Source organism: Hibiscus syriacus, unplaced genomic scaffold (genome assembly GCF_006381635.1).
Source record: "Hibiscus syriacus cultivar Baekdansim isolate YM2019G1 unplaced genomic scaffold, ASM638163v2 tig00111095_pilon, whole genome shotgun sequence".
Classification (NCBI taxonomy): domain Eukaryota; kingdom Viridiplantae; phylum Streptophyta; class Magnoliopsida; order Malvales; family Malvaceae; genus Hibiscus; species Hibiscus syriacus.
The window spans coordinates 8836481-8862182 of NW_024062980.1; the positions used below are offsets into that span (position 1 = coordinate 8836481).

The 25702-nt window shown below is 33.1% G+C and overlaps 1 protein-coding gene across 1 annotated transcript in view; it reads left to right on the forward strand.

Moving 5' to 3' along the window:
- LOC120152878 overlaps window positions 1-25202 on the forward strand; it is a 55453-nt gene extending 30251 nt beyond the window's left edge. The window contains exons 3-4 of the mRNA XM_039164981.1: window positions 24913-25037; window positions 25124-25202. Coding sequence (XP_039020912.1) covers window positions 24913-25037; window positions 25124-25202 — 204 coding nt within the window. The remainder of the gene's footprint in view (window positions 1-24912; window positions 25038-25123) is intronic.
- The last annotated feature ends 500 nt before the right edge of the window (window positions 25203-25702 follow it).

The following is a 25702-nucleotide window of genomic DNA, read 5'->3' on the forward strand; positions in this document are numbered from 1 at the left end:
AAATCCTTAACTTTGATTATTCATGTGGAAAGAATTCATGCTAGAAATACTTGGATATATAATTATGAAAATACCCTTGTAGTGTAAAAATGACAAGGATTACCCTAATATTGAAATTAACTTAGGAACTCAAGCTTGGCCCAATAAGGCTACTAATTCACATGTTAAATTCCAGATATGTTTGATAACATTTTAGGAATCAATTTCTAGCCTCTGAAATAGTGAAAGTCTTAGAATTTTTGATTCCTAAACAATCAAATGAAGACCAATTTATCGTGATGCGTATGAATGTTCGAAGGAAATGACTAGAATACCCCCATACTCTAGAACGCCAATATACCCTTAGGTTTTAGAATGGTTTAAATACTCTCTTGACTCAAATTATGTGAATGCCTTTGGATAGGTTCTGAAATACTGATAAAGCTTAAACATTATAGCATCCCTAAGTATTCAGATATATGACCCAATTATGTCAGTCATTCTCAATTTTTATAGAATACAAGAATAAAATAAATATCGTGTGAATATCTATTCATCCCCTCACGTTCCGTTAATTATGATTCTAAAGGTGATTGGTTAAATTATATAAGGTAATTTGTATTAATAAATGTATATTCATGAGGTTAGGTTTCTTGTCTGTATACATGGTTTAGGATGTGAATTTAAGTAAATGAATTTATGAGTGAATCAATGTAGTTACATAGGAAAGAATAGGAAGGTCACGGTTAAGAATGGAGGAAAATTAGTGAATATTCAAATTTGGTAAAACAACTTCATAGATTTTGATATTTTGATCCTTTATAATTTAGTCACCTTATAAAATCATTTATAAAATCCTAAAAATAAATTAAAAACCATTTAAACAATTTTAGAAATATTTATTGCCTAAAAATTCCAAAAATTTATATTTTATCAAATATCAAAAAACCAACCTGAACTACTAACCCATATTTCGGGACGTTACAGATTGATCCTCCTATGTTCGTTGACTATTTCGTACTTATTTTTCAGAGACACAATCATGTACAGTCGTGAAACACTCACTCTTGAAGAAGTGTACAATGGCATGTTCTCGTTTGACAAGATGAAGCATCTTGTATCTAGGCCCCAAGCAAATGGTCTTATGATGCATGGATCAACTAGTTCATATCGTGGAAGAAAATACAAGCGTTCTTATGGTAGTAAAGGAAGGGGAAGATCAAAATCTTTCAATCGAAGTAAAACTTTTCACATTTGTAAAAAGAAACGTCATAGTAAAATGAAGTATTAGAAGTTATAAAATAAAATCAAAAACGAAGTTAAAGAGTAACTCTAGAAAATCTGGTAAGGCTAGTGTAGAGAAGAGTGCAATAATGAAGAACTCCTAGTTGCGGCTGATGACAACTTTATAACAAGTGATGAGTGGATACTTGACTATTGTAGCAATTTTCATATGAGTCTCAATAGTAACTGGTTTGTGATGTATAAAATTGTATCTCCAAGTGATATATTTTTTTGAGAAATAATGTCCCTTCTAAAGCCACAAGTATTGGCACAATCAAAATTAAGATATTCGATGGGATTGTTCGAACACTTGGTAATTTGAGACGTAAACCATATTTGAGCAAAAATATAATTTCTTTAGGTACCCTATATTCAAATGGGTACAAATTCTCCAGTGAAGCTGGAGTAATGAAAATTTGAAAGGGCTCCATTATTATGATGAAAATGCAGAGAAATACTACCAAGTTTTATGTTTTTCAGAGTTCAACATTTTTAGATAATGCAACTAATGTTTCCTCCCCCTATCAAATAGAGTTGGTATTGACAAAAATGTCTGACTAAATTAAGCAAAACAAGATTTTTTGTTGAACAAGACAATTGTTGGTAGAACAATTATCTAAAGTAGAAAAGAGTTCAATTTTGAAGATAGAATTACCATTGATGATCAGGATCATGTTGTGCATGACACTACTCATGGTGATACATTTGTGAGCAAAATTGACTCTTATGCTAACCATGTCGATGTGACGACTAAATCCAAGCTTAGAAAAAGCTTGGATTCAGTCGGTGACCATTACTGAAAATTACCCCTTTGAGGGGTGTTATGGAAGAGGTTGAGAACTTATTCGTTGAAGTGAAGAATTATTTTTGATGATTTTAGGTGCCTCATCGAATTTGGGTGTTTTGTCTCGAAACCTTAGCACCTTAAGAATCTGCATCAAGGTGGAGATTTGTTAGAGTTTGACTCGAATTCAAAGTGGCATTAATTAATTAATATATAAACTTATGAAAGTAAGAAATCTAGTTTGATTAAAAGTAGATAACTTCATTAAAGTATATTTCTATTTTATATATTTTTCTTTGTATTCAAGTATCTATCCCTATAAATAGATACTAAGGGTAATGGTTAGATATTACGCTTTTATTTCTCCATAATCCTCTTTTATTTTCCTCCTTCATATTAGTGAAATTATTCTCCACTACCCTTGGTTTTTTTTCCTTTTAGGTTTTCTACGTAAATCTTGTTGTTCTTTATGTTTCTTTTTCGATCGTGTTTATTTGTTTGCCAATAATCATTTTTTTATTATATCACCTTGAAATTATCCTTTTTGAAGCTTTTGAACCAGGATCGCCATTGGTAATTGATGATTGCTCATAGAAATGGCTAACTAGGATCGATCCTGCAGTAGGGTATTATTATTATAATCGATTTGAGACGTTATTGCCTTTAGAGAAGGACTAACGAAAATATAAGGTAGCTTGGCATTTTACGATGATGGATTAGATTTGTAATCGAAGATTTCATTATAATTGTTAAGAGTCTAAATTTGACTATTTAGACCATTGAAACTCTAGCTTCCAAAACCAGAGAATTTCACCGCTCTCAATGCAAATGTAGGAAACGAGATGGATGATGTACAAATATGTTGCGACAGAAGTTGGGAAGCGGAGAAGTAATGCCCATAAGCATAGACAGCCAAAGAAGGTAACACCGACGATAGTGATTTTGTATGTGTCTGTACAATTATGGGTTGACATTTTATAATAATTGAGGGGCGATGTTACCTTGTCAAAGGGAAGAAAGGATAACTTGATGTTGGAAACAATAGGAGATATTGAAAGAGGTTAAAATATTGTATTTTCAATGGATAAGCAATGAAAATAACTTGTCCGGGTGGCTTGAGCTGTACTTTTCCATTTGTGCGACTTGCGGTCAAACCCCCTCCAAGCGCCAAGTTTTATTGTTCATACATTGACCAATCAGAGAGTGAAGCGTATTACTATTTAATTGGTTGTAAATAATTTAATATAAATATTATTTTTAAATATTTATTTTTTATTTATGAAAAATCAATGACGTGGTAAAAGCCATATCATCAGATACAATATTATGGACATGCCATGTCTGTAACTCCCTAAACCTAAATGGGCTTAAAGTATCACATTAGACCGCTGAGGCAACCCTTTTATTTTCAAAATCTGTTCATTTTTTTAAAAGCATACAATTTGGTATCAAAATAAGCATACATGACAGTTCCAAAAACAATTTATAAACCGGAGGTCCGTGACAAATAATTTAAAATCAAAATAGTACAAACTCAGAGTTCGATAAACTAAATACATGAGTAAGGTTTTATGAATACATATGCCCACTAAAGTTGTCACACCCATACGCGGTCCAGGAATCCGAGCTGGATAACTGAGCGTACATAAGTTCCAATCGTGTTGGAAGGATCAAGATCCATATTACGCACACTTCTTAGAAAAAAAATATTTTTCTTAATATTCATCACACACAACGTTCAATGTAACTAACATGCAATTGAATCTCAAATAAACAGGCAAACATTACATTTAAACGATTTGGGGTATTTTGTTCATTTCATATCATATAATAAACCAACAAATCAAATCACCCAATTAAGGTTACCACATGTTAAACACTGCCATAAGGAAGTAACACACAAAGTTTCATACCAATCGGACAACAGAAAATCACTCAATCAATCATACAAGATTAGAGACCTAAACGTAAATATGCAAAACATACGTACCAAATAATAACTTGTAATTAAGGGTTTCGTTATGTAATTAAGTGTTTTTAAGAAGTGATCACTCAAATCTTATCAAATTTCTAAATTAAGAGTTTAAGTAATTAAACATATCAATTTCTGGTTAAATTGAATTCATATAATCATTCAGGGCCAAATTAAAATTTAAAAACACTTTAGGCCTTTAATGAATGTAATTTCACCTTTTTCATCGAGACAAATCGAGAATGGATCAATCATTTCTTGAAAAGAGTCGATCCTTTTGAAAAGTGATCGATTTTTTGAAAAACATAAACTTTGGGATCGATTCTTGCTCCTAAGGGATCGATATTTTTTTCTGAAAAACTGCAGATTTATCAAGAACATGCATATTTGGTCAACTAATCACCCACCTAAAAGTATTCATGGACTAGAAATATGCTTGGACACTATTCAACCACTTGATACATGTCAAAACAAAGGTATAGCATGCTTTATAACACAAGTCAACATATTAATCAAAGATTTGACACCAAAAATCAACAATTGCATAAAAGTTCATTTCAAACACAAGTCACCTAATCATGTTTTGCATTTAAGGTCGTTCCATGCAACCTAAGAGCCTAACAAATTTAGTTTATCAAGTTATACTTGCTTACGCACTCCAAACACTTGTTTAAGGCCTAAATCAACATTTGAGTATTCACATGCTTTAGTTAAACAAGTTCTTATATAACATTCTAAAATCAACACATTATACCATCATCAATCTTCAAGTATAAAGCAAGTGTTACAAGTCTAGTCCATACATTAAAAGTCATCAATACCACATATATACCTAAGTCCCAAACGTCACCCACATTGCAACACTTAGCTTTCTGAAAACACATACACTTCATTGAACCTTTGCCTTGCTTGATCACTCCCGATCCCAAGCCTCTCGCCTCCTCTCAATTCTATTACTCTAAAAAGTGTTAACAACAAGTGTGAGCTAATAAAACCAAGTGAATAGAAATCATTCAAAGGTAATATACATAGTTAAGATGAAGCATTGCCCTATATGATTATGTTTAATCTACCCTTACCTTGTCGTACAAGTAACATCATGACATGTTTAAATGATCAATCACATATTCTAAATGCACATAATTTCCAGAAATACCAATGCCAATGCTACATAATTACTTAATTCATGGAATTCACAATCACTCGTGCACAATTACCTTCCTTGGCAAGGCACACACAAAACACACATACTTTCATTTTAAGATTAATGGCTTTTGTTCGAAACACAACTCACTCATTAGATAAACAGACTCCATATAACTCCCATTTTGTTTACGGACTCACATAGGTCCAAAACCACGAATTACAGAGCAAAGCTCTACGCCCAACCTAACCCTGTATCTTCTAAGAGAAAAGCTCAACATACCATTCGAACCCCGTATAATCCCAAATCACACTAAATACATAGACAACTCTTTCCTAGGCATCCCTTTCATATCCAAAGGTCCCATTAAAAACAAATAGCCAATTAATCCGATTTACCAAGAGCGGTTGTCAATGATGCATAGTTTTCACATATTGGTTCAAATACATTTTGAAACACACTTAAAGATAGCTGTCATGATCACCCACATATATGGACAGTGAGAAAATTTAGCTCGTCCAATCACATATTCACATTATACACTTTCTCTTTAAACACATATTCACATTAATATGATTAAAATCACTCCAAAAAAATCAATTTAATTAAAAAAACCTCAAAATCAACACATTAACTAACTCCGAAAATCAATTGAAAACTTTAAAATCTTTTCAATTAAATCAATAATTCCCCAAGATCATTAACAAAAAAACACTTGCCCTCAAATCATGAAAGAAAACCAAGGAAAAGATCCTTACCTTACTGAAAATTGATTGAAAATGAGATCAACAATAGAACTCCATTGTGATCAAGCCTTAAAACAATGAAAAGAAGAAAAGAAAATCTTTGAGAATTGAAAACAAGATTAAGAGGAGTGAATTTAGAAATCAAGAAGATAAAAGAAAATGAATTGATCAACTCAGTTGAGAGAAAATGAAAGAAAATGGAGGAAATAAAGAAAAGTAACCAAATTGTGAAAATGAGAGAAAATGAAGAACAGAGGAATGAAAACAAGTAATTAAGAAAATGTAATTTGGATTAAAATGAATCTAGATGGAATTGTGGTAAAAAGGAGAAGTTAAAATACTTTAAGTTTAGGAGGGAAAAATCTAAACATAAGTCTTGGTAAAATTGCTTCATAGACTTTGGACATTGTGATAATTTATAAAATGATCACTAAAATTACAAATTTCCAATTCTTTCAATCTAGTCATCAAGCCAATTAATTTAACTTCCAAAATTAAAATAAAATATATAAAACCACTTAAAACTTTTCCAAAACATTTATTAAAAAATAAAAATTTTAATATTTTTCTTTCTTTTTATCATAAATCAAGAAATCGACCCAAAACCAACCCGAACTACCAGACCCGATTTTGAGACGTTGCAAAAGCTACAATACAGTATTCTGAGGGATTGTTGTAAGTCCTATTGCGACGGTGCTCCTCAAAAGAGTTAAGCTAATAACGATGAACGAAAAACATCTTAACGTTGAGCTTACAAAGCCCATTAGAATAATCACTGATTTAGATCATCATTATGAGTTCATAAACATAAATATGCTAAATATATGATACTAAGTAGTAGATACATGCATGTTCTTAATCAGGTGCTACCTAATATAGGTTTAATTATTCTATCGCTGAAGTAGGGGTCTCATGTTTCCCTTAATCCTCTACTAAGGGCCTCACCATGAGTACACCTCTATTGGGTCTCTAACCACACTAATTGTAACTGTTTTGCATTATTTAAATACAACATTGACTCTGTTGTATATTATTTGAATACAAAAATGTTAGTATCTGGTCCGACATAGTTATCAGACACTAGTTAATGAGCGAACCTGGTGTCAAATAGCTTCGGTGAAATTCTCACTAAGTTGTTGTATGATCTCCTGGTCTCGCATAGCCATCAGGTCGATAATGGAGAGGACACCCGGTGTCACATAGTCATTAAGCCAAGCTCTAAGGATATATGTTGTATTGTAACTGTTTTGCATTATTTAAATACAACATTGACTCTGTTGTATATTATTTGAATATAAAAATGTTAGTATCTGGTCTGACATAGTTATCAGACACTAGTTAATGAGCGAACCTGGTGTCAAATAGCTTCGGTGAAATTCTCACTAAGTTGTTGTATGATCTCCTAGTCTCACATAGCCATCAGGTCGATAATGGAGAGGACACCCGGTGTCACATAGTCGTTAAGCCAAGCTCTAAGGATGTATGTTGTATTGCACTGATACAACTACAACAATAATTAAGGGCCTTAAGGTCGGCTAACATTGACAATGCCCTCACTAGGGCAACTAAGGTAGCCTGACTACACCTTAGCATAGCTAAACATACTAAAGTGAGGTCATCCCCTCACCAGACGCTATCTCACTCGTTCCTTGATCTAGAACTTTAGGCATGTGTTTATTATTTTGTTACTTCTGTTAGTTTATTAAACAGCATTATTTTGGTCATTCGTTACTCAATTGTGTTTTTGTCATTCTCTGGCTCTAGAGAAGTCTTTACGTGTTTCATGATTCTACGATGATTATTGTGTTTGTTGTTCATTGTTTGTAACACTATCTAGCCCGATACCTAACTCAGGCTCATTAGTGGGTAGCAGCACTCTAATCGCTCTTATTGTACTTCTCCCCAATATGTCTTAAATTGGAGGGATAACATCTATGTTCTCGGTTCACTAATATTCTCGAAGCACATGTTTTTCGCTATTACTAAATCTGACTTACTTATCGTACCACTTGTCGATACATCCTCTACAATGATCCTTATTTTTAACTATCCAATACGTACTCAACTGAAGATACTTTGACTTATTATGCTTAGTATGGTTCCATTGGTTGTAACCCTCTCCTACAAGTGTTTTTAGATATTTTTTGTCATTTATGTCCCTCACGGACTAAGTTCCACCGTTACAGATCATTCTTATCTCTTATGGGCCTTAAAGAGGTCAAATCTAACCATCTAAAGTGGGTAGTATCAATACTCTACTTGCAATATTGTTACCCTGGGGCTAATATTGATACCCTTATGAGTATCGATACCAAAAATGGCTTTTGTTGCTAAACATTTAGCCTAGTATTGATATTGTTAACCTAAGTATCGATACTCGAGAGGTAGTATCAGTACCCTTTTTTGGCACTAAAATTGGTACTAGATACCCTCACTATCGATACTAGAGGGGTAGTATCGATACTCTCCCCAACAGTATTGATACTCCCAAATAAATATGCCAAGAATTCATCCCAATTATCCAGTATTGATATTGTTCATCCAATATCGGTACTCGAACATAGAAATGTCTTATTTAATATCGAGAAACACCCAAAAATCATCCTAAAGGTCTTAGTATGGTTTATAATCATGTGTTAAAGCTTTGGAAAGTTACTTAGGGTCATAAAGTGTCATAAAAACACATGTTTTACATCTAAAATGTCATTTAATCATGAAATCAAGCACCTAAAATGCTCAAATACATAAATCTACAAATCATTATGCTTATAAAAGCCTTAACACTACAAAGGAATACACTACATTGGTTAAAGAATCCCAAAATAAATCTCATTTTGCTAGTTACAACTCTTTTACAAGGCTTGGATGATAAACCTTCACTTTTTCTAGCAAAACATGAAAGCAAGCATTTTGAATCACAAGCAACGTTACTAGAAGGTTTAAAGATGACTTTGAAGCATGAAAAAAGGCTCAACAACTTATGTTGAGCTATAGAACTTGGAAATGAAGAATGAGAAAATGAGAATGAGAATGAAGAGAATAAGAATATGAAATGAGATAAAAGCTCTCATCTTTGTAACAAGGTAAAATTGCTCATTTGGTCCTTCCTCATCTTTCTATTAATCAAAAATCCCTTTTTATTAAAAATTGGACTCGATCCATACCCAATCAAGTCTACACTTGGCCAACGACTTTAATTACAAACTCCATAAGGTCTACATACCTCTTGAGTAAACCTAAAACTACTAGCCTGGCATTTGGGGTGTTACAATGCCAGTATCTTCCTTCACCTATTTTGGTTGAGTCAACTTCGAACCTTGACCATTAGTTAACTAACGATTTTCATCCAATGAGGAGGTATTTTGACCTAAAATGAAACGTTAGGAGGTAATATGCTCAAAAAAAATGGATAAGAGTCAAAGTGAATTTATTGTCAAACGTTATAGGTGGTTTTTTTTTTTTTTGCATTATGCATAAACTAAATAATTGAAAAGCACTTTTCAAATGTATTTTGGGTAAACTAGTGCTAGATAAATGTTATAGCAAAAGTGTAAGTATACACTATTGTCCAAGTAATAAAGTGATAACAAATTAATACTACAAATGTCGAACCCATAGGAAGCAAGTTGCTTATAGTAGAGTTTAAATATAGCACAGAAGAGCTGAAGTGATGAGTGACAAATAAAGGTAAAATGTGAATTTATCAATGTTAAAGAGCAAGGAATTTCCATAGCAATCAATGAAGAATTCTAAACCAATGGACCCGAGATGTTATTATAGTTGGGTTGCTAACACAGTAATAATGTTGAAGTACTATGCTTATGAGTTATGCTAAGATTAATTCACAATGTTAAACTTCTAATTCTCATTAAAAAATATCTATATGCATAATCAAGCATAATCATCTTTATATGGAAATACTACTCTCATAAGCCCCTATTCTCTTCAAAAACTAGAATGCATCCTTAATTAATTCTATATCTAAAATTAACCAATAACACACGCATAAAATGCTATTATCTCTAATCAACATTTTATTAAAAACCACAGCATCATAAATATAGTTAAATCACCCAAAACTATCATATAAGCATTCAATTGAACACTTTATGTTCGATACCAAAAATAAAATTATTTAACATTAAACAACCACAATATAGTTTCTCCCTCTCTCAAGTTCAAGACAACAAGCTAATGTTGAACCCCAATCAGTTACGATGCTCATTTGTTGTTGCTGCACTCCCCGACGGATGGACTAAGGTGCCATCATAGCTTAAATTGGTGAAGAAGGATATAGGAGATAGAAAATTATATGATCAAATGGTGAAGAACTTGCTCTATTTATAGGTGGAGAGAGTATATCCTCCACCAATGGCCTTCCACCGCATTTCAGGTGATTTTTAGAGCCTTTGATAAATGTCCTTATCCAATTGTCCCTTCTAGAAGGTTATCCAACCTTCCCGGTGAGTCATCAAATGATGCAGAACATTCCAACTTTCCAACACAGCATACCTACAGTATCAAATAAAGCCCCTAGCATCAGTGTACCAAATCTCAGCGTAAAATATAAAATTTCATCAATCAATAGCCAATTATGTCCCATTATGCAAATGATGCAAAATAAATAAAATTGATCCTAAAATGTTCCTAAAAATGCTCAAGTTTAAGTTTATATTAGGTAAAAAGGTTTCTAAAAGATAACTTTTTTGGGAGTTATCACAAACTACGCAATTTGTACCTAAACAATCAGTTTTGACCCGTTTTAGTACCTAAACATTTATTTTTTTCAAAATCATGCGTAATGTTTAGTTTTTGTTTAATTTTAGTATCCGTTGTTAAAAACTTAACACATTTAGTACCTAAACTATCAATTTTAGTCTGTTTTAGTACCTAAACTTTAAAACAAAATTCAAAACTTCATGTTAAATTTTGAACAGGGGTACTAAAATGAAATAAAAAATTAAACTTTAGGTATGGTCTTGAAAAATTTGAAAGTTTTGGTACTAAAACGGCCCAAAACTTATAATTTAGGTAATAAACACGTAATTTACCCATGTATTTTTTACAAGGTTATTATAAAAATAATTCTAAACAACTCATTCATGGGTTGGTTTTTTTCTTTTAAGACTAAACTATATTGATGGCCATTAAAATTTTATAGTATTTTCACTTTTATCATCAAACTTCAAAAACTTATGTTATAGTCACTAAACTTTTATTCACTTTTATTATGATCATTGTCATTAGTTATTGTTTAGAAAAAGCTAACTTGAAACATTACAAATCCTAAGTTTTTTCTTCCATATTGGCCATCGTTGATTCTTTTTTATCATTGTTTATGGCGTCGTTCTTTCAATCACCATCCACAGTTACAATCACCAATAAAATCAAGCAATAACAACAAAAATAAAAAGCAAGGAAATAAGTAAAGAAGAAAGAAAATGAAAATGAAAACTATCCATCTTAGCCTTGGTGAGTTTCCAATGAACAGAGAAGTCTCCAGTTAATCTCAGTGGTAGAAATGGTTCATTTGGATAGAAAATTAATATAGTTTGGTCCAATGTTGATCCAACAACTGAAAATGAAAGATCAAAAAATTTTATCTTTAAATATCAATTGCGATTTGAGGAGATTAAAAGGTTTTTCGATGATTTTAAATCGAATGAAATAAAGCGAAAGAGAAACCATTAAACGTTAGAGGAGGGACTGCTGTTAATTTGGAAGAAAAAGCATAAGGTTTTTTAACGTATCATGTTTGCTTTTTTTAACAACAAGTAATTACAATTATAGTATGAAAGTGAATTAAAAATTTAGTGAATATAATATAAGTTTTAAAAGTTGGGTGACCAAAATGAAACCACCCTAAAAGTTTAATGATCATTGTTTTCCTTTCTTTTGAAAATAAAGGATAAAATTACAGCCATGGTCACAAAATTTTAGATAAGTTCTTATTTTCCTCATTGAAAAATTTGAATTTATGTTATGATCATCAATATTATCAATATATCATAAAATGACTATTTGAACATTAAGCATTTGATATCGATCTTTATAGAAAAAATATATCAATACTTCAATTAAGATATCGATACTAGAAAGGGACGTTAATTTTAAATATGCTTTCGGACTTTAAAGCCTTTGAAGCCTACTTTAAAATCTTTAAAACATATTTTAAGTCATTCAAATGTTCCAAAACATTTTGTTAAGCTAAGAACCTTATAAAAATTAAGGGTTATATTTAAGTATTTCCAAAACTTTAAATGTATTTTTATGAATTTTTTCTTTAAATTAATTAAAAATACATTTTTATATCAAAATCAAACATGTAAAATTAATTATTGAGTGACCATTTTGTAACGAATTGATAATTTTATTGACCATATCATAACATTTGAAACCTTGATTTGTAAACTAAAATTTTACTCAAACTTTAGTGTGTGATTTAGTTTACCCAAAAATAAAAATGGAAAACAGAAAACAAATGCAAAAGGACACCACAAGCCCATGTACTTTAAAAGAAACTCAATGTGACCCTCGTAGTATTTTTCTCTTAATATGGCTCTTCAATTCTAAAAGCAGACTCAAAGTCGCCCTTTGACTATTGTTTTCCATCGTTTACCGTTATAGTGAATACGTCGCAGTCCATGATGTTGATGTAACAGTCCACTACGATTGATGACATGGCAAATAGGCTAAATTGATTTTTTAAAATTTTGTTCGAGTGCCAAATTAGTTTTTTTTTAATTTCAAAGGTTTATTTTATTTTTTAAAATAATAAATATAAAATTATTCAAATATCTAAAAACTTAAATATAAAAAAATGGCCCTGGTCAAGTATTTTTGGAAGATTTTTCACCTCTACAAGATTTCATTTCTCAAAAATGGCCCGGAGGTTACGATGAAGAAAAATGGATGAGCATCTTTCAAAATCTCAAAGATAGTGACATGTTATGGCTAGCCTTATGGAATACTTCTTCAAATATACTGTATAAATGTGGAGAGCAAGATTGGGTTCTGCTACTTGGTATTTGGGGTTCCATAGGATATGCACCTTTGATGGTTTTCAGATAATATGGATCAAGACAGTTTCTTCCTGCAACATCGGGTCTATTTGAATAAGAGTTTGCATTCAGAAGTGATCAGTACAAGGATAAAATTAGAAAAGTTGTTGAGGCTTGCAAATGGATTCATCGAGTAAATTTATTCACTTTCAGTCAAAAGCTTTCACAAGAATATGAACAATGGAGGATTAGCCGAATCAACAACAACATCCCAATGGTTAATTTTGAGAATGTTCAATGAGAATTATACCATCTCCATTAGAGTTGGCAAAACAAGACTTTGAGATTGAAAGCAAACAATGGAAGAAAACTCTGCAAATGTTGGAAAAGGAAGTATACCATAAAGAAATCGAAATAGACATTCATAAAGGACGAGAAGATAACGATCTCCAGTCATCTTATCAGCGGATGGTAAAGACTCAAATGGTAGAAGGTTCAAGCAAACAAACATCAACGGGTTTGAAAAGAAAAGCTGAAGAGGAGCTCAAACAAAGCAAGCACCATGCCAAGATACTTTCCAAAGAAAATGAGGCATCAGAGCAACGGTTGTTGGAAAATCAAGCCCAAAACTAGAAACTAAAAGGCAAGATCGTAAGGTTGGAGACAGCATTGCAAAGCCAAGAAAGTGATTTGGAAGTTAGAAGCCTGAGAAAGCAAATAAATGAACTTGAAACCAAGGTTCAAGATCTTCAGAGGAAGGAAAATCAACTCCCTATTGTCCCTTATGAAGGAATTTTGCAATGGTGTTATCATTGGGAACGTGCCCTATGGGAAGTCAAACAAATAGATGATCTTATTGCAAAATATTTGGGGCAAGCCAAAGGAATAGCGCAATACTTGCTGGATTTGGCATATGAGGCTACTACTTTGAGTGAAGAATTAGATCCAGAAACCGAAGAAGCTCATAAGGTCTTTGAGTTACTTGAGCATATACAGCAGTTAGGAGAAGTTGCTCAGATGTATCTGTGATGTTGTATATGTACTATGTTTTAAAGCTTTATAATAAAACTTCGTTTTAGTATAAAAGTTGTTCTAAAGGGATCATTCCAATATCAACACCTTGAATCTTGCATATTTTTGTATTTTGTTTTTCATTTTAGCGTATTCATTAAATAAACATTCATATTCATTAAAAAGGGATTTTTCTTTTTCGAATAATACTTGACACCTCTAAGCATCCATAAAATACCATAAAAGGGTAATGGATGATAAGATCGCGTAAATTGAAAAGAATCATCTTGAGATACAAGATAATTTTAAGAAAGCTCAGGAAGAAATGCATGAACAATTGATAAAATCCCATAATGATATGATGAAAAAATTTGTAAGTATGTTACAAAGGAGAAGTGTGGACCAAATAAATACTCTAGTTGTTGGTACTTTCACTGAAGAACCTTTATATCCTTCAGGCTTTACACCAAGAGCATATCGTCAAAAAGCTAAAGTAACTAAAGAACCTTTGTATCCTCCAGACCTTGCAACATCTCATGTTAAGGCCCAGTCAGGAAGAGTAAACATAAACAAGAGAATTTCCTATAACCTTTGTATTCATGACCAAATAAATGTTCTAGATTTTGATCAAGAAGAAAAGAAAGAATCCGAAAAACAATTGGAACAACTACTGGAAGAAGTTAGAGTCATGAAAGAGGGCTCTAGTGTATATGGAATTGAAGCAAAAGAGTTGAGTTTGGTACCTAATTTGGTATTACCACCCAAGTTCAAGATCCTAGATTTTGAAAATTTTGATAGCATGAAATTTCCTTCTACCCATATTACAATGTTTTGCATGAAATAATGGGTTATATAGGAAATGATCAACTACTGATCAATTGTTTCCATGAAAGTTTAACAGGTTCGGCCATCCGATGGTACAACCAATTAAGTAGAGCTCATATTAAATCTTGGAAAGATTTGGATAAATCTTTTCTTGAACAATATAAGTATATGAATGATATAAGACCTAATCGAATGGTACTGTAGAACATGGAAAAGAAATTCAATGAAAGTTTCAGGCATTATGCCCAGAGATGGAGGGACATAGTTGTGCAGGTACATCCACCCATGGAAGAAGAGGAACTAAATGTGCTCTTTGTGAATAATTTAAAAGCTCCTTTCTTTACTCACCTTATAGGAAATTCTTTTAAGAGCATTTCTGACATAGTCACAGCAGGTGAGATGATTGAAATGGCAATTAAGAGTGGGAAACTTCAAAATCGTGAATCTAGCAAGAAGCCTTTAATAAAAAAAACAAAGCGAGGTAAATGATGCAATGAAATATGAATCTAATAATATTGCGTTGTCTCAACCTAAGGAGATTGGATCCTTTACACAAAACTTTTCCAAATAAGGGACAAGGGAATCAAGAATGGAAAAAAGAGACCTTAGTTTGACCCAATTCCAATGAAATACAAAGAGTTATACCAGATATTATATGACAAGCATATAATATCACCCTATCATGTATCACCCATACAACCTCCATATCTTAAGTGGTACAATGATAGTTTGCAATGCGAATATCATGCAGGGGCTCGCGGACATTCTATTGAAAATAGTATCACATTCAAAATAATCGTTCAAAGCCCAAGAATAAAGAATATCATAAATTTTGGTGATAAAGAGCAACCAAATGTCGCTCAAAATCCATTGCCAAACCACATAGAAGCAGGAATCAATGCAGTTGTAAAGAAAAAGGAAAGCAGATGATAAGGCAAGTCAGTGAAGTAAAATCACCTATGTTTTGGGTATGGGCTCAAATGGTCAAAGTTGGTTTATTGAAATCCAATCTGCCAGCAGAACGATTAAACTGTGGAAATGTATGCCATTATCATTGTTACGAAGGACATGTTATACAACAATATCCAGATTTTCGGGCTTTGGTACAGAAGATGATGGATGACAAGGAAATGTAATTTTTCAAAGAAGTACCGGAAGAGGAGGAAATGGATATTTGTTCCTCTGAAGGATCATATAGAGAGGTTTACAACTCTAATTATCCTCTAATTATCACACCAAGGACCCGTGTATCAGACAAAATATCTTCAAAGGTGGTCATCACTTCTCCATCCCTTTTCCTTTATAAAGATGACAAGCAAGTACCATGGATTTATGACTACAAAATAATGGAATCAATGGGAGGAAATGAAGAAGTAGATGAAGTTGGATATTTTACTAGAAGTGGAAGGTGTTATTCTAAGTAACCTAAGAAGCAAGGTCCAGTTGATAAAGGGAAAAAGGTTGAATTACAACTGAAAGAGGATAAAACTGTCATCAATGAACCTGTAACTGAAAATGAAGCTGTAGAATTCTTGAAGTTTCTCAAACACAGTGAATACAATATTGTTGAACAGTTACACAAATTTCCAGCTTGTATATCAGTCTTAGCACTTTTGTTAAGCTCCAAAGCACATCGTAATGCTTTATTAAAAGTGTTAAATCAAACTTTTGTGCCAAGAAAATTGCCTGTTAACAAATTGGATAGGCTAATTGCAAACATACAGGCTAACAATTTCCTTTCTTTTTCTAAAGATGAAATTCCTTTTGAGATGAGTGATAACCCTAAAGCTCTACACATCATGGTTAAATACAAAGGACATATTCTATCTCGAGTGTTAGTAGATAATGGCTCAGCTTTGAACGTAATGCCATTAGTGACTCTGAAGAAATTACCAATTGACAGCACACTCATGAAAAATAATCAGAGTATTGTCCAAGCTTTTGATGGAACCAAGAAAGAGGTATTGGGAAAAATAGATATTCATTTAACTATTAGTCCAACTACATATGAGGTAGAATTCCTTGTAATGGATATTATACCCACTTACAATTTCTTACTGGGAAGACCATGGATTTTCCGAGTAGGGGCAGTTCCATCCACATTACACCAAAAGGTAAAATTTTTAATAGATGGTAGGCTGATATATCTTAATGTTGAAGAAGACATCATTGCTTCAGTCTCTACCACTGCTCCATATGTTGAATTGAATGAAGAAGCTATTGAGTGTTCTTTAAGATCATTGGAATTTGTTAACACCACATTTGTAGCCGAGGGTAAAAAGATGCCTAAACCTAAAATTTTGAACTGTACTAAAATGGGACTCAGATTGACCTTAGGAAAAGGAGCAAAAGCTGGAAAATGATTAGGAAATTATTTGCAAGGACCAGTTAATCCAGTTCTCCAAATCTCTAAGAAATATAGATTTGGTTTGGGATATCAGCCAACCATAAAAGAGAAACAGAGAAGCATTAGAAAAAGTAAAGAATTGAAAAAGGAAAAGTTAGCTGGAGAAGATCTCACATGGGAACCAATGACTTTTCCACCATTGAGTAATACTTTTATGTCTGGAGGACATGTTTTCCAAGAAAATCAGCTAAGCAAAGGGCTGATTGTTGAAGATGTTTTGAAAGAAATGAGTATCAATGTCATATCAGATGATGAATCTGTAGAAAAGAAACCTATGGGCATTTACCCCGTATCATCAGACTTTGAGTTAAATAATTGGACTGTAGAAGAATTACCTGTAGTTTTCAAATCTTTTTCAGAGTAATACATCAGAACTTTCACTGTTGCTTATACCCTGGGGCAATAGTTTAATTTTGTGTAAAGGATTAAACTATGTGTTTCTATTTTTTCAATAAAGAATGCATTAGTTCCAAATGGCAATCATTTTTAAGTGCATTTTATGATTATATATATATACTATTTTTTATTTTTCTTTCAGGAACTCAAATATCAATGGCATAAATGCTGATGATACTGACCCAAAAATTGACTTCGAGCAACCTATATGTCCTGAGGAAGTCGAGGGTTATGATAATGGTGAATGATGTAATTTACCCTCTGAGCTGTTAAAAATGGTGGAAATGAGGATAAGAAAATTCTACCTCATAAAGAATCTATTGAGATCTTGAATTTAGGGACCAATATGGACAAAAAAGAGGTGAAAATTGGACTACTTTATCTTATAAAGGACAGCAGAGTTTGATTGAGTTGTTGCAAGAATACAAAGTTGTATTTCCATGGTCATATGAAGACATGCCAAGATTGGATATAGAATTAGTAGTACACAAGTTACCAATAAGACCAGAATGTAAGCATGTGCAACAAAATCTGAGAAGAATGAAACCTAAAATTCTACTCAAGGTCAAAGAAGAAGTAAAAAAGTAATTCGATGTTGGGTTTCTTAAACTAGCCAAATATCCTGAATGGGTAGAAAATATTATCCATGTATCAAAGAAATATGGTAAAGTCCGTATGTGTGTTGATTACCGAGATCTTAATAGAGTCAGTCCGAAGGATAATTTTCCTTTGCCACACATAGACACATTGGTGGATAACACTTCTAAGAATTCTCTATTATCATTTATGGATGGTTTTTCTGGCTATAATCAAATTAGAATGCACCCTGATGATATGGATAAAACAACGTTTGTCACCTTATGGGGAACGTTTTGTTATAAAGTGATGTCATTTGGACTAAAGAATGCATGAGGAACATATTAAAAGGCTATGGTAACATTATTTCACGACATGATGCATAAAGAAATAGAAGTTTATGTCGATGATATTATTTTCAAAGCCAAGTCAAAAAAAAGAACATGTCAAGAATTTGAGGAAGCTTTTCTAAATATTAAGGAAATGTCAGTTAAAGCTCAACCCAAATAAATGCACATTTGGGGTGATATCTGGTAAACTCTTAGGATTTGTTGTGAGCCAAAAAGGAATTGAAATAGACCCAGATAAAGTCAAAGCTATTCAAGATTTTCCACCTTCACAAACACAACATGAGGTTCAGGGATTTTTGGGGAGACTGGATTATATAGCTTGATTTATTTCGCAGCTAACTGAGAAATGTGATCCTATTTTTTGCCTCCTTAGAAAGAGTAATTTTGGGACATGGAATGAAGAATGTCAAGAAGCCTTTGAGACAGTTAAGAAATATATGTCAAGTACTCCAATTTTGGTACCACCCATCCCAGGAAAACCCTTAATTTTTTATTTATCGGTCTGGGAAAATTCAATGGGGTGTGTATTAGGACAGCATGATCAAACTGAGAAAAAAGAGAGAGATATTTATTATCTCAGTAAGAACTTCATTGAATGCTAAACTAGATATTCTCCAATTGAAAAAGTGTGATGTGCTTGGGTATGAACCACTCGAAGACTTAGGCAGTACATGTTGTATCACACTACATTGCTTATATCCAGATTTGATCCTTTGAAATATCTAATGGATGTACCCGCATTATCTGGAAGATTAGCTCGTTGGCAGATTTTGTTGTCAGAATTTGACATCCAATATGTCAGTCAAAGAGCAGTAAAAGGGAGTGCAATAGCTGAATTTATTGCAAGTACAACTTCTCAAGAATATGATCCAGTAGATTTTGATTTTCCTGATGAAGATTTAATGGCAATTTTAATGGAAAAAACAGTTACATCCAGCAATGAATATTTGAAGTTGACTTTTAATGGTGCTTCAAATGCTTTGGGCATAGAATTGGGGCAATATTAGTATCACCATAAGGAGAGCATTATATTTTACCAGCCGACTTAATTTTGATTGCACAAACAATATGGTTGAGTATTAGGCATGTATTTTGGGTCTTAAAGCTACCATTGAACGTAAAATAAAAATGCTCAAGGTATATGGGGATTCAGCTCTGGTAATTTACCAAATTAGAGGAGAATAGGAGAAAAAATATTCTAAGCTTGTAAAATACCATAAATTGGCTTTTGAACTCATAAAAGAATTTGAAAAAGTGACTTTCAATTACCTTCCTAGAGAAGAAAATCAAATAGCAAATGCCTTGGCGACTTTGGCAGTCGCATTTGAGGCAGATGAGTATTAAAGCATGATGCCTACTGAAATGCAGGCTTATGAATATCCAGCTCATTGTTTTAACATTGAAAAGGAAGAAGAGGAGAAGCCATGGTACTATGATATCTTGCAATATATAAGATATCAAAGTTATCCTGAACAAACAACTAAAAATGATAAGAGAACTATCAGAAGAATGATAACAAAAAGAGCCTGGATCAAGTTCTATTGAGGTGTGTAGATACCAAAAAAGCCAAAACTATTCTCGAAGAAGTGCATGAAGGAGTATGTGGTACTCATGCTAATGGGCATACAATGGCTAGACAAATTATGAAATTTGGATACTATTGGTCAACTATGGAAACTGATTGTATCAACTATGCTAGAAAGTTTCACAAGTGGCAAATTTATGGAGACAGGAAGCATACTCCTCCTCATCATTTGCATGTAATGACAGCTCCTTGGCTATTCTCTATGTGGGGCATAAATTTTATTGGACAAATTTTTTACCAAAGCCTCAAATGGCCATCACTTCATTTTGGTAGCAATAGACTATTTTACCAAATGGGTAGAAGCAGCTTCTTATGCGAATATCACTCAATCCACATTCTGTAAATTCTTGAAAAAAGAAACCATTTGTTGTTATGGTCTACCAGAGAGAATTATTACTGACAATGCTTTGAATTTAAATAACAATATGATGAAATTAGTCTATGAATAGCTCCAGATAAAGCATCATAATTCCACCACTTATCGCCCAAAAATGAATGGAGCGGTTGAGGTAGCTAATAAGAATATCAAGAGACTTATAGAGAAGATGATTGAAACCTATAAGGATTGGCATGAGAAACTACCATTTGCTTTGTTACCTTACCGAACTTCAGTACGAACATCAACTGGGGCAACTCCGTTTTCATTAACATATGGGGTGGAAGCAATCTTACCTATTGAGGTAGAAATTCCTTCACTACGAGTTTTATCAGAAGTAAAGCTAGATATGGTAGATTGGGTACAAACCATATATGACCAGCTGAATTTGATTGAAGAAAAGAGAATGAAATCTATTTATCATGGTCAGATGTACAAAAAGTGGACGATACAAGCACATGACAAGAAAGTTCATCTTCGAGAATTTTACGAATGAGATCTCGTGCTCAGAAGGATTTTGCCTTTACAAAAAGACTTCCGAGGGAAATGGATACATAATTGGGAAGGACCTTAAGTTGTAAAAAGGTTTTTTCTGGAGGAGCTTTAGTCCTTGATAAAATTGATGGGCCAGAATTACCTTACTCAGTGAATTCTGACGCGGTTAAAAGATATTTTTCATGAAAGGAAAAAAGGATTAAAGATCAAGTGTTGTTCATCCATATGATTGAAAATAGATTTCAATATGGGAAATGTGGTGGCATACAAAGCAGTTCCATACCTTTATCACAATCTCGAGATCCTTTCGACATAAGCTACGCTTAAATTACTTTACGGCGTGTCAGTTAAAAGGCATTTGTGCTATTGATGTTTGAAGATTCCTACTTTATCTTTTACAAGTAAAAGTTTGCCATATAGATTCTTCGCATGAATAAAAAGAGACATTTTCTTCTTTTTATAGACATCTTTCTTTGAAAATTTAAAACATTTAGTTTAATTTGAAGTACATAAAATCATGGTGTATTATCATGCAAAAAGTTTTTGAAGAGTACAGATATTCTGAGGCTCAGAATTATTTTAACATATGATGACATGATACATGGAACATTGAAGTACATAGAAATTTCAGATACTTGAAGATGATCTGATATATTTTTTATTTGTACTGGTGGAATTCAATGAGAACAAAATAAAGTTCAGGTTCGACCAAAAAGAATCAAGGTGGTCAGTTGAGATAAAATGATTATGTTTGCTGCACACATGATAAGACTAAGTCAAGAATGGACATCAAAAAGGGGTCCTCGTTCGAAGAAAAAGAAAATACCCTGAAACTTTGTCATTGTACACATTTTAGGCATAAATAGGATCATGACACGCATGATAACAAACACAATGTCACATCTGCAGGTTTCTCAAAAGAAAGCCGAAGGTTCAAGATATTGGAACTCTGAAATATGAGTAATCAACTCAAAATCCCTAAAAAGAGGGATATCCAAAGATTGCATAGGTCTAGTATCCACGGAAGACTGGTGGAACAAGTTATTTCCAATGTTTCAGATTTGGTCTCCACGGAAGAGTAGTGGAAACAAATCAAATTTGAATCTGATATTCACGAAAGAGTAGTGAAACAGATTATTTTCAAGTCAATATATCCTTAATAAAAGAGTAGTAAAGCAATGAAAATCTAGCCTTCACAAAAGAGTAGTGAAGCAATGCAAATCTAGCCTTCACAAAAGAGTAGTGAACCAAAGCAAATCCAGCCTCCACGAAAGAGTAATGAAGCAATGCAATCCAACCTTTACAACAAAGTAGTAAAGTAATTCAAATTCGATCTCCACGAAAGAGTAGTGGAAGAAAATCAATCTCGAATCTGATCTTCACAGAAGAGTAGTGAAACAGATTCTCCTCAAGCAAATTCAGCCTTCACAAAAGAGTAGTAAAGCAAGATCAAATCAAAAGTTCGATCTCCATGGAAGAGTAGTGGAATAAATTTTTATCAAAACATGAAGTTAATTGGACGAAAACTTCTAGTCTTTTTATCTATGCTTTATTCTTGTTAACACAAAATAAGCAAACAGGGGCAACTGTCGACAGTCGTTTTCGTCCGAGTTTTATTATAAATATATTATTATAATTTTATTTTGTTTTTATTATTATTATTTATAATTATTACAATTTTGTTACAGTCCTAAATGCAAGGCCCAATTACAACCCGAAGGCCCAAATACAAATAAATTACAACCTGAAGCCCAGTTATAACCAAATCCCAACCAGACCTGGTTTTGACCCAGGTTTGACCCGAACAGCCCAACAGGTCCGAGAAGCATACCCAAGTTTGGTTTAAGGTTTCATACATGTTCCAGCACCACAACAGATCATCACCATTAGATCTGAAGAGATCTAATAGCCTTAAACGTGACTAGCAGGAACCCTAGGGTTCTCATTACACCCTAGGGTTATTTCGGCCGTCACCATAGAAGTGATGATGACCTCGCCGCTGTCACCTCCAACCAGCAACTGCCACGTCCTCGCCGGATCTGCGAGATCTGGGTGCATTTAATACACCCAGTCCCTCAACCGAACAACTCACCACCCCTAGGTGAGTCATCGCCATAGCCTTGATGACTCACAATGGTAACACTCTATTAACCGGTCCGAACGGTGTAACAGGGGAGGCATTAAAAGCCCATTGATCCTGTAAAGAGAAGAACAACAACAAAAAAAGAACAAGCATCCAATACACAGCAACCAAACCAGCAAAATATTAAGAGAATAGAGTAAAGGAAGCCTTACCTTCATCGGAGCATCTACGAGCCTCCACGTTCCACAGGAGAAGTCAAACTTTGAAGGTAAAAAATCCTAGATCTATAATGATTTAGGGGTTATTAGAATAAAAGGCTACCGAATTCGACTTTAGGACGATTTGGGCTTTATTTTGGTGTATTCGGGTAATTTTTGGCCACCGTGAGTGGTGGCTGGCGGTGGCTATCAGCGATGGCGCATGGTGGCCGGCCGGGGACGATCTCCCTCCGGTGAGGGAAATCTAGAGAGATGCGAGAGCTTCTCTTTCTAAGAGAGAGAAGCAAAGAAGGAAAATGAGGTTTGAAGCCTCTTTAGGCCAATTTAGGGTAAATTGTGCCCGGGGTTCCTGTAACCTTGTAATTTAGTTATTAAAAGCATATTTTGTGCATTTTAATTTAGTATTTGCATTTTATTTATTTATGTTTTGGTCACTACTGCATATATATATATATATATATATATATATATATATATATATATATATATATATATATATATATTAGGATAAATATCATATTTACTCCTTAATATTTTTAATAATTTGTAGTTCGACCAGTATAATAATTTAGGGTAAATTACATTATTAGTACATAGTTTTAATAATATTTTAAATTATGTTAATTAATTTTAATATTTTATATTTTAATCATTAATTATTATTATAGGATTAATTACAATATTAGTATTTACATTCATATTAGGATAATTTTATAGTTTAATCTATATAGTTTTCATATTTTATATTATAATAGGTTTGTTTATATTTATAATAGGATATATTAAATAGTATTAAGGAGTTCTTTATTTTAAGTTATTTATATGATAAAATTAAATACAAATTTATTAGTTTATTGCAAAGACAAATCAATTAATAAATATTGGTACCAATTTTGGGCGTTATGGGGTGTTAATCATTCCTCATATGTAACCGACTCCCGAACTCATTTTTCTAGTAAGCAGACCCTTTGTTGTATTATTTTAATATATTCTCAGGAATTTTATTATAATAATATAACATTTAGGTGACCAATCTCACCACATTAAAAGATTGGTGGCGACTCTACAACTTAATGTTTTATCTTATTCAAGGACGATAAACACTTATTTTTTTTCGAGACTAGCTACACTTAGGTGTACTATTTGCACTCTCCGTCGCCGGGTAGAAAAACGTCTCAACATACATGCTTCAATCTCGTCTTTGGTGAATTTGTGTATGCAAATCCTTAACCATTTTGTGAGGTTCAACCAGTTTAGAGATTTCGCCTAAAGAGAGCTAAAATCCCAATTATTTCCCAACTTCTTTTGTATTTGTTGATTGGAGCCTACCTTGTTGTTTGACATCTGGTGAACAACTGAAGTAGCATGCTCTTTATGGCTCCCTACAAGTACCCAGATTTATTGAGAAATAAAAGAGAAAAAAACAACTTTTAACTGACATGCCGGAAGAACCATTCAAAAAGGAGAAATAGGTGCAAGCTTATACTGTTATGCTAATTACAAATGCCAATGGTCTTAACCTTGTTGTGGTTGCAATAAATTTCAGAATTCGGAATTCAGAACAAATTAAAACCTTCCTCCACTTGCAATATCTCAGAAATGTGTCTGTAATCTCAACCGGAGGTTAAGGATAATCAGTTCTTTGAGCAGTATTATGAGCTGGCTGCTTTCTTATTGCTGGTGTTTTTGACAAAACATTACAGGAACCGGAGGTTGGTTGACCCGGAATTTGTGCTAGACTTTGAGGAGATATATATGATTGATTCCAAGACCAAGTCAATTACCAGAGCTAAAGTTTTTGGTAAGTAACTTTGTAGTTGAATCTATATTGAGTACTCTTCTGTTACAAACAAGTCTACAAGGTGACTTGTACAGTTCATTCTCTTTTCAGTATCCTTGAGCTTGCTCTGAATCTTAGTTCAAGGAAACTTGAAGCATCCATTGCTTTGTGTGATTCTTCACTGTCATAAATTAAAGTTCAACTAACCCTACCTTTTTTTTTTTGGGATGAATGACTAAAATTTCATTGACCCAAAGAAAGCAGAGAACAGCTACAAAGGAAAACAAAGAGAACACTAGCTGCTAACAAAAGCAGCTAACTACCCTGTACAAACCAATCTCCATAAACGAACCATAAGCTACAACAAATCAAAGAAACAAAACAAAGAAACATAAGGAAGGACACAACAGCAAAATAGCACAATTTTAACCAATACCCCATGCGATACATATCTCAGCATTTGGCACAGAATCCCTTTAAGCTGATACCACCAGGCGAAACCGAATATCCTCCGTTATCTTGCAAATCAGATCTCCCACAGTACTCCCAGACCCACCAAAAACCCTAAAATTCCTCTCATTCCATAACCTATAAACATAAGAATTCCAAGCAAGCTTAAGCAAAGTAGTGATTGAACTAACCCTACCTTATTGGTCGTTTGCTGCTCATTCTGTGATTTACCATGTTTTA